The 10,116-nt window shown below is 40.9% G+C and overlaps 1 protein-coding gene across 3 annotated transcripts in view; it reads right to left on the reverse strand.

The window, feature by feature from the left end:
- TMEM260 (transmembrane protein 260) overlaps window positions 1–8,143 on the reverse strand; it is a 58,818-nt gene extending 50,675 nt beyond the window's left edge. For 2 of the 3 annotated variants that reach the window (XM_067028429.1, XM_067028430.1), the window contains exons 1-3: window positions 7,829–8,077; window positions 2,085–2,116; window positions 1,205–1,356 (exon numbers count right to left, since the gene is read on the reverse strand). In XM_067028429.1, coding sequence (XP_066884530.1) covers window positions 1,205–1,356; window positions 2,085–2,116; window positions 7,829–7,988 — 344 coding nt within the window. In that variant the 5' untranslated portion in view covers window positions 7,989–8,077. Of the gene's footprint in view, window positions 1–1,204; window positions 1,357–2,084; window positions 2,117–7,828 lie in introns of all 3 variants that reach the window. The other variant, XM_059059496.2, reaches the window with a different exon arrangement.
- Between the last annotated feature and the right edge of the window lie 1,973 nt (window positions 8,144–10,116).

Consider the following 10,116-nt stretch of genomic DNA (forward strand, 5'->3'; position numbering starts at 1 on the left):
GAGCCTTAATTATAAAACATCAGAAGGAACAATTCTAATAATGATTATTCTAATCATTTAGAAAAAGAAAGTATTCATAACACGAATTAATCCAAGCAGAAATGTTATTTTAAACATTTCATACTTAAAGATATGGCTATCACTGAAAACCTGTAAGACTGAAATAGAAACAAATTAAATAATACAGATTAAAGTTTCGTAAATGATCAACAATTACAACTTTGAATCTGAAAGCTTTCCACAAATAGATTTAATAGTAAGCTTTAGCCATAATTATTGTAACTTTTACCTTTCTACAAATAATCAAAAGGGAATTTACAAAGAATTTAGTCAAAGGGCAGTGATATGACAAATGTAAATAAAAACATTAGTCTCCAAAAATGACATTTGAAATTGTCTATTCAAATTATACTCTATTTACATACAAAAATTATTTGTTTTTATAATAAAATCTGCAATACTTTTTGAAAGAAATGTTTTAACTTGGTTTCGCCTTTGCAGGAAGAATAATTTGTATTTTTGACTATAATCCTTTTAGGCATAGGTTAGACTGAGTTAATACCGAAGGAGAGATAAAAAGCAAAGACAAATGTGTTTAGCAATATCCTAAACTAATGACCTGTTTTTTTAAAAGCAGCATAGCCTTCCAAACTAAGAAAACCTTCCATCATGAAGTAAGTGGTGTCTAATTCGCCTATCTTCCCTACAGCAATAATGGAACAAAGTGAAACCTTACTAAAACCACAACCCAAACTGATTTCCTTAGTTAACAGCCTCATTTCAAAAAGTATACATGTGCATATTTAAAATACAGTATAATTAGGTATTAGCTCTGGACCTGATAGGCAGCTGCCTATCAGCAATACTGTGAGTAATTAAGTGATATTTACCATTTACCAAAAGATGAACTTTATATTGTTGAATTAAACTGGCCCATCTGCATCTTCCTGAAATGACAAACCTTATTAGTTCTGCCTAACCAGAGAACTGTGATAATGAACTGGTGACACCTTCTCTCCTTTGTATAAAGCAGAACCAACTGTGTAATCATTTAAGCAGTCAAACGCATATGAAATTACTGTAAATTGAGAAAGTGAAATCACATGAGTGATTAGGAAAAACCAAGCAACAAAAGATTTTTTTTTGTAATGTATGTACATGGGCCATCTCCAATTAGTCAAAATTAACTAATCAACTACTTTACCTGAAAACGGTGAAAAAAAGTAATGCTGCAGCTACTGCTCCAAATAAGCCACACAGAAGATTGACTCGGTAGGCAACCGAACCAAAAGGAAAGAGTATAATTGCCAATTTAGCCACCAGAGTGAACAAAGGATAGCCAGGAGGATGGGCAACCTAAGGGAAAATTAGCAACAGTCAGAAGGTTTTCATCTAGTAAAGGAAGAGTCACACCGGCTTTAATTGAAAAGTAGCGCTTTTCTCAGGCAAGTATAAAGATTAAGAGACAATGACTAAATGTTTGAATAGTGGTTTTCTATTGTAATCCTCTTGTGCCAATACAAATAAATATTTTCTTTAGTGGATTTGGCAGGGTCTATCACATGGTGTGTCACCTAGAGAAAGGGTGACATATTTCATTGTCAGTTCTAAAGCAGTTTGTTCTCTGGGTTCACAGTACATTAGGGTCATTTAAAAGGCTATTGAAAAAAAGCAGGTTCTGAAATATCGTATTGGTTAGTAAGTTGAAAGACCACACTGCTATCGGATTACCACCATGCTGACAGTCCTAAGGTCTTGCCTAAAGGGATCATGCACCACAATAAAGTTTATTAAATAATAAACTTATTAAAACTGTTAACCCGATTTATTTTATTCTCCATAGCTTATACAAAATTTGGGGTGATAATAAGCCAGCTACTGTATATATAGTAAAGGCTTTGCTTTATGATTTAGTTTAATTGGATTTAAAACTTAAAGTAAATTGTCATGTACTGTACTTATAAGTTACTAAAAACTGGGGTTTGAAAATAAATTAATCTACTTTACTCCATGCTTAATTAAACTTGCTTAATACCTAAAACTGTTAATGAGAGCATTGATTAAACAATAAAACTAATACTTACTCCAAGCTCATGTGCGGCTGTGATCAGTTCCCCTGTGAAAAAATAATGGAAAACCAATAATTACTATTAGAAAATGACACTCCTCCAAAGTTTTCAAAATCCAAATGCTTGCATTGGGGTTTTGCATTAATTTGACTGGATAAAACTGTAAATCTGTAGAGATTTAACAGCATGAAATAGTCTCAGAATATGTTCTCCCTTAGGTATTACTGAACAAACTATCTTTGATAGTTTTTAATAACTGGTCAGTGTAAATATATGTGAATTCTAGTTTCTAAAAATGCTTATTTTAAACAACAAGGTCCTACTGTATAGCATAGGGAACCATATTCAGTATCTTGTAATAACCTATAATGAAGAATATGTTGGGCTTCCCTGGTGGCGCAGTGGTTGAGAATCCGCCTGCCGATGTAGGGGACACGGGTTCGTGCCCCGGTCTGGGAGGATCCCACATACCACGGAGCGGCTGGGCCCGTGAGCCATGGCCGCTGAGCCTGCACATCTGGAGCCTGCGCTCCGCAAAGGGAGAGGCCACAACAGTGAGAGGCCCGCATACAGAAAAAAAAAAAAAAAAAAAAAAAAAAGAATATGTAATATGTATAACTGAATCACTTTGCTGTACACCAGAAACTAACACAACATTGTAAATCAACTATACTTCAATTTTAAAAGTGTCTACTTTCCCTCCTGAAAGTTGTCTACCCTTGCAAATATATAAAAACTCTTACAGAGCATTGGTGTAAAATGCTGTATTATCCCTCAAGAATTTAGTACAAAACTGTCGGTAAAGATGCAACCTTATGATATGTAAAATGTGCAGACACTGGAGATTTGAACAGTCTATAAAATGTGCCATTCTGCCCTAAACTGACATTTGGATACATTCTCTACATTAATTATGTTGGATATCTTTAAACAATTGCCAAATGCTTATTAACTACAGGTTATTTTGGTAAGCTTTGACTACCAAAGTACATTTTTTTCAAACCAATAAATCATATTATTTACATAGTTCTTTGTAATTCCTCACCATTAGTAATTACTTCTAAAATTATGATGTAGTAATTCAATGCTTATTTGTTAATACTTTAAGTATCCAGACCACAGGGACTATTTCTGATTATCCCTGTGCACTTAATCAGTGTAAGAAATCAATCAATATTAATTGATGATTTATGAAAGTACTATTATCTATTGGGAAATGTATTAATGTCCATTTTCTAACCTTCAGTGGATATCAGTACTCTTCATTTCTACTGCCCTGACCATATTTTAGACCCTTCCTCTCTCTGGCCTGGGCTACAGCAACAGCTTTGACCAATGTTCTATTCCAATTCATCCTCCTACTGAAATCACTAATTACTGCCATCCCCACTCCCCAGAGGTCAGATTGTTTCCTTAGACTAAAACTGCTCAATGGCTGCTCTCTGTGCACTCAATGAAGTTGATTCCTCAGTGTGACATGCAAGCCCTCTATGGCTTCCAGTTCCCTTTCCAAGGCTTATGTCCATGAAACCTATGCTCACTTTTGTCAGTTCTGACTACCCACTGTTCCTCTGAATGGTCCTCTTTTGCACTTATCACTCATTTTCTCATCCAGCACTCTCTCCTAAATCCGTCAAGGCCTAGTTCAGTTGCTACTTTCTCATTGACACCTTTCCTTACACATACCCTTCCCCAGCTTCACCCATCAGAATGAATCACTTCCTCCTCCTCCATAGAACCTGCTGGAACCTCTCTATTTAGCACTTAGTTAGATTGCCTTTTATTCTGGTTAGTTGTTCTCATTTGTCTTTTCCACTAAGTTGAAAATATCCTATCCATTTCAGGGTTCTGTCAAGAAGACATCAGCACCTCTCCCTCCTCGTGCCACACAGAAAAGCCCCGCACATAAAAAAGACCTATCACGTTGTCATCCTTGCTACTCAGACACCCCTATCTCAGGTTGAATGACTGCTCACTTCACAGAAATCCCATGAGGGCACCAAAGACAGATACTGCTCACTTAAGTCATTTACTTAAGGACATCTTTGACTTTGCTGGAGATATTCAAGAGCATCTTACAAGCCAAAAGCCCTTCTTGTATCTTATATAAAGAAATTGTTTATGGTTTTAAAATGTTTAAAATAACTCCTTCTGTAGCTGTTACCAGTATTTTATAGTATTTCATAGTTTTACTCTAGAATGGGTTTGCTCTTTATGTCTTCAGTCCCAAATGGTTTTAATCAATTTTTGGTTTTTATATTTCTGTAGGTGCTATGAAGCACAGCTCAGTTCAGATTTCCAAGGTGGCTATTCATTCTCCTCCATTTCAAATGTACTTAGAATTACATTTAACATTAAGAAAAATAGCCTATTTTCTCTAATTTCTTTTTACCATTGAAAAGTCAATATGCTATTATTCTTTGCTGGAGTTCTGTTAGTAGAAAGATGAATGTGGAATGTGACTAACCTCCATCACCAACTCTTATCAAATGTGAAACTAAAATCTAAATAGAAAAGATGCTACTATTCAAAGTCTATGAATGCACCCTTGATAAAAAGCTAAACACGCCTCTTAAAATTGAATATGATAAAAAGAGAAAGTAAATATGATAAAAGAGAAAGGGGGCTTCCCTGGTGGCGCAGTGGTTAAGAATCCGCCTGCCGATGCAGGGGACACGGGTTCGTGCCCCGGTCCAGGAAGATCCCACTGTGCTCCGCAACGGGAGAGGCAACAACAGTGAGAGGCCCGCACACCACAAAAAAAAAAGAGAAAGGGTCCTTGCTTTCCCTCAACCCTTTACACTAGGGTTGCCTCAAATGTTGTCCTACTACAACCTGCATCAGAATTACCCAGATGCCTTTTAAAAATGAAGATTTCTTGACTATAACCCAAATCTACATACACTAAACCCTCTGGCATTGGGGCCCAAGTTTCCCAGGCAATTCTCCAGTACATTCAAGTTTGAGAACCACAGCTTTCTCATCTGGGACACAAATGAGTGGCAAGCTCAGAGTTGTAAGCAGAAGCTTCACCTTTACAAAACCCAGCTCCCTCCGTATTATACTTTTTATATTAATTATAAAATTATATCGTCATATATCAAGGGTGTTAAAGACAGTATCTTAAAAATATATAAACACATATATAAGCTAATTTATTTTTCCCAAGGGTAACAAACAGAAGTGAAGGCTAGATTCCTACCATTTCCTTGAAGGACCAGGAGTGCTCCTGCCCATAAAGCAACTATGTGTATCAAGCAGTACAAAAAATAAATTTTGGCAAGGCCATACAATGTGATGGATTCATGGAGTATAATTTAAGACTTATCAGGAAGAAGAATACATGCTTTATGTTGGTTTTGAGATGTGTTCTGTTTATTGGTAAAAAAAATTTCATAAACACAAAATTCAAAGAGAACAGTACATTCAACATATAAACAAAATCATCAGACGTGATTATACAAACTTTACTGGCAACACTTGGAAAACAGTTTATCACTCCCCAAAATTAACATAGAAATATTAGAAGCAACCACTGTTCAGCGTCAAACTAAACAAGTCAGAATGCCTACAAAGTTTGATAACTCAAAGTGAATAGATAACTTTATTCTTTTGGGGAAAAAAGACAGTATTAATAAAAACAAGTCAACAGTTGTAATAGTGGCGGGACAGGTGCGAGCTATAGCAGCCCCGCTCAGCCATTGGTTGGCACTGCAGTGGGCCCCTCCTCCTCCCCATCTGTATAAAAGGAGCTCAAATTTGGATTGAGGGAAGATGTTTTTTGAGACACTAGTCAGCCATCTTCTCGGTCTGCTACATTTCTGATTCAAGTGGTTATTCCTTGCTCTAACAACACATCTCCCGATTTATTGGCCTGTCATGTGGTGAGCAGACCAAGCTTGGGCTCCGTAACACAACTGTAAATTTTAAATAGACTTTATCACTAAATACGTGATGATAGATTTAACAAAGAATTTAGAGCACAGGTTGGTTAAGAGAGCATGTTCTAAAGTCAGTCTACTCGGTTTCTTTCCTTGACTGCCTCTACTTTCTAGCTGTGTGATTCTGGACACAGCTTAACCGTTTTATCATCTATAAAATAAAGAAATAGACAGTACCTACCTCACAGGGTAGTAGCTGGGAGGATTAAAATAATTCACGTAAAGCACTTGGAACAGTTCTGGCACGTAGTAAGTACTCAATAAGTGTTATTATTATTCATCCTAATCCTGTCCTTCAGGCTCAAACAACCATGGTAAAGAACTGTCAATGTTTTTTTCACAGTTACAGAACTATTCAACCTCTGAGTAATGCTCTCCAATGTCAAAACTCTCACAACTATAAAGCTATTTCTATTACTTAGTATAAACCTTAGAAATATGGTAACTCCGTTCCCCACTATACTAATGAAACATTGCTCCTATTTGTTCAATAGGACCTGAAAAAGAGTCAAGGTAATGACGTGTAAAAGGAACATCAAGGATCCTCAATGTGGTAGGCAGCCTTGAAGGTGGCCTCCAAAGCTTCCCAACGCCAGTATTCTCACTGTGTAATCCTCTCGTCCTTGAGTGTGGGCTGACATATTGACTCACTTCCAAGAATAAAACAGGGCAGTGGTCTGTCACTTCCAAGATTAGGTTACGAAATGACAGAGTTGTCAGGCAGAGGTGCCATCTCTTTCTCTTGACAAAAGTCAGCTTACAGAGAAACCCGTTTGGCAAAGAGCTGGATGGGGTTTAGAAGTTAATCCTCGCTAAGCTGAACCCTGAGAGGACTGCAGCCCTACCCCATACCACGACAGCAACCTTGTCCTAAGAGCACCCGCTTAAACTGCACCCAGATTCCTGATCAACAGAAAATGTGAAATAATAAACGTTTCTTGTTTTAAGCCACTCAATTTGGGGGTATTTTGTTATGCAGGAACTAGGGCACTCAGTTTTTTTTCCGTCTATACATTCACGACCCAAATTTACAGCACCATTCTAACAAAATTACGGATCATTATTAGGCGTTATTAGATGGTCAATTTGGCAGCAAAACAAAACCTGCACCTTGTCTCTCATCCCAAATACATAACGATTATTCATGTGATTTAAATAGCCCACGGGGTCACGCTTTTCAATAGAAGCAGCTTTAAGCCACAACTGGCTTCCACCCTTTCAGGCGTTCTCCCGCAAATAGTCTGCAAGGCTGGTTCCTTTTCAACATTCAGGTTTCAACTAAAATATCACCTCCTCAGAGGCCTTCCCAACTAGCCATTCTGATGGAGCCACTGCCTACCCCACTGTCAATCACATTTCCCTCTTACTGTCTCCATTAAATTCCCCCCACCTAATATGCTGCTGGCTATTCAGTGGTTTGTGTATTGTCTCTGCTCGCATTACAACACTCTCCAAGATACTTGTCCACCACTCCTGTTAGTCCTTTTGTCTACAACACGATAAGTACTCAATAAATAATGTTTGTGAACTAAAAAGGAATGGAAAGCAAAAACTCAGGTCCAGGAAAATGATCTGGAAAAGTGGAGAGAGAAGTCGGTAAGTCCCATCAGGCGAAACCAACCAGCCCCGTCTCGAAAGCCTGAGAACAGAGACCAGAATTACAGAAAAATTACACGAATAGAAACACAGGTTGGTTCTGGAACGCAAAACCCTGCAGGGGCCCCACCGGGTGGATGGAGGGATCGAGCTGACCAGACCTCGTGGAGACAGTGCGGACCAGAGAGGGGGGCAGGAGGCACGACCCTGAGAGTACGTTACCCGAGTCGCCCCCCGGCACCGAGGGGGGCAGCGTGAGGGTGAACACGGCGGCCACAGCGGCGAACACGGCGACGCCACCGCGGAGGCCCCCTGAGCGCCGCGGCCCCGCTCGGGCTGCCCGCCCCCCGGCCGGGCCCCCGCCGTCACCATGGAGACCCATGGGCCAGAGGGGACCGAGGAAGGAGGGCGCGGCAGACCCCAAGACTCTGGGCAGCCGGGTGTCCCTAAGGCGACGGGAGAGCGCGGCGCGCGGCGGCTTCCGGGTCGGGCCGGGCGGACGGGACCGCACCTTCTGCGCCGGCGCGGGGGGAGAAAATGCGGGGTCTCGCTGGAGCCAGGCCCAGGCAGCCTTCTGGCACCGTACGGCGCGCCAGGGTTTACAGAATTATAATGTGCCTTCCACTAGCGCATCACAAGAGACTGCTTTCTTTTAAGAAAGGAAGCCTGGGCCCAGGGCCTCCGTCTCTATGGCCTCCCCCAACTTCCTAGCGACTTGGTCGGGTCTGACAGAGACAGGAGCCGGGTTGCCAAGCGGGAGTGAGGAAGGGCCGCGACTGCCCCCTGCGGTGTGGAGTGGAACTACACGAGGGGCCCCAGACCGCCAGCCCGAGGGCACGTGTGCGCACAGTACTGCCGAGTAAGCCAATACATACATTAATCGTATGTTTACTACGAGTAATTATAAGCCCGTATGCTAATTGTTAAATCGCTGAGTTATTTTCAGAGAGATTAAAATAAACTAGTTGGTCTTTTTTTTTCTTATAGCATGAGGAAACTTGGGAGATGAGTTGAGAAACTTGAGTTTCTGTAGTAATACAAATAATTTACACCGTGATAAAGTTCTCTCCTACTTTAATGAAGAGAAGTATTTAGATGAAGATTTGACCACGCAATGGAAAATGAACTGAAGACACTGCACTTTCCAACTAGCTGTGATGCAAAAAAGAATGGGGACTCTTGGATCACCACATAGCATGGCTCTTGGTGAGATCTTTAAGCTTACGTTTTACATTATTATAGCAATTATTCTGGAGTGGGAGGAGAGGAGGGCAACCTCCCTGGAATGCATCTCAAAATACACTGAAGATCAGTGACAATCTAAAACTTGTTACAAGCAATCTGACAGGAACATAGAGTCTCAAATGTAGAGTGACTAACACACTTGCATAGATAGGTAGCCATTGTGTCAGCATCTCAGGTACTACATAGTGCTTTCTCTGCTATATTGTGAGCCCTGGAGAGCAGGTAGGCAGCTTCTAAAGGGACCCCCAGTAATCCCTGACTCCTGGTATTCATTCCCTTGTGTAATCCTCTCCCCTTGTGTGTGGGCAGGATCTAGAGACTCACTTGTCTGCAATAGCATAAGGAAAAAGTGATGGATGTCACTTTGGAAATTAGGTTATAAAAGACCGACTTTTCATCTTGCTTGCCCTCCCCTTGGCGAGCGCTACCTCTCTTGCTCTCCCACTTGTTCACTCTGATGAAGCCACCTACCGTGTTTTGAGGTGCTTTATGGAGAGGTCCACATGGCAAGGAACTGAGCGTCACCTCCAGCCAAAGAGCCAGTGAGGCGCTGAGGCCCTCAGTCCAACAACCTGCAAGGAACTGAATCCCACTAATACCTCACGAGGGAGCTAGGGAGCCGAGCCTTCCCCACGTGAGCCACGAGATAATGACTAACTCCCTCCAAGACCTTGACTGCAGCCTTGACTACAGACCCTAATGCAGAGGACCCAGCTAAGTCTCACCCAGATTACTGTCCTGCAAAAACTGAAATAATAAATGTTGTTTTAGTCCACTAAATTTGGGGTAATTTGTTGCTCAGCAATAGATTACTAAGGCAGCCTGCCTTCAATTTCTTTTCTGAAAGAGCATGCCAGTGATTAATACTGATTGAGCCAAGCATATGTTTCTTTCCTTTTTTATCCATTTCATCTTTTGCTCATGAGTTTTATAAAAAGATAAGTTTTTATCATGGCAATTACTTTCACAAAAGCATAATTATGGGGCTTCCCCGGCGGCACAGTGGTTAAGAATCCACTTGCCAATGCAGGGGACACAGGTTTGAGCCCTAGTCTGGGAAGATCCCACATGCCGCGGAGCAACTAAGCCCATGAGCCACAACTACTGAGCTTGTGCTCTAGAGCCCTGGAGCCACAACTACTGAGCTCGTGTGCTGCAACCACTGAAGTTTGTGCGTCTAGAGCCCGTGCTCTGCAACAAGAGGCGCCACCACAATGAGAAGCCTGTGCACTGCAATGAAGAGCAGCCCCCACTGGCCACAACTA

This window comes from Kogia breviceps, chromosome 3 (assembly GCF_026419965.1).
Source record: "Kogia breviceps isolate mKogBre1 chromosome 3, mKogBre1 haplotype 1, whole genome shotgun sequence".
NCBI classification, from domain to species: Eukaryota; Metazoa; Chordata; class Mammalia; order Artiodactyla; family Physeteridae; genus Kogia; species Kogia breviceps.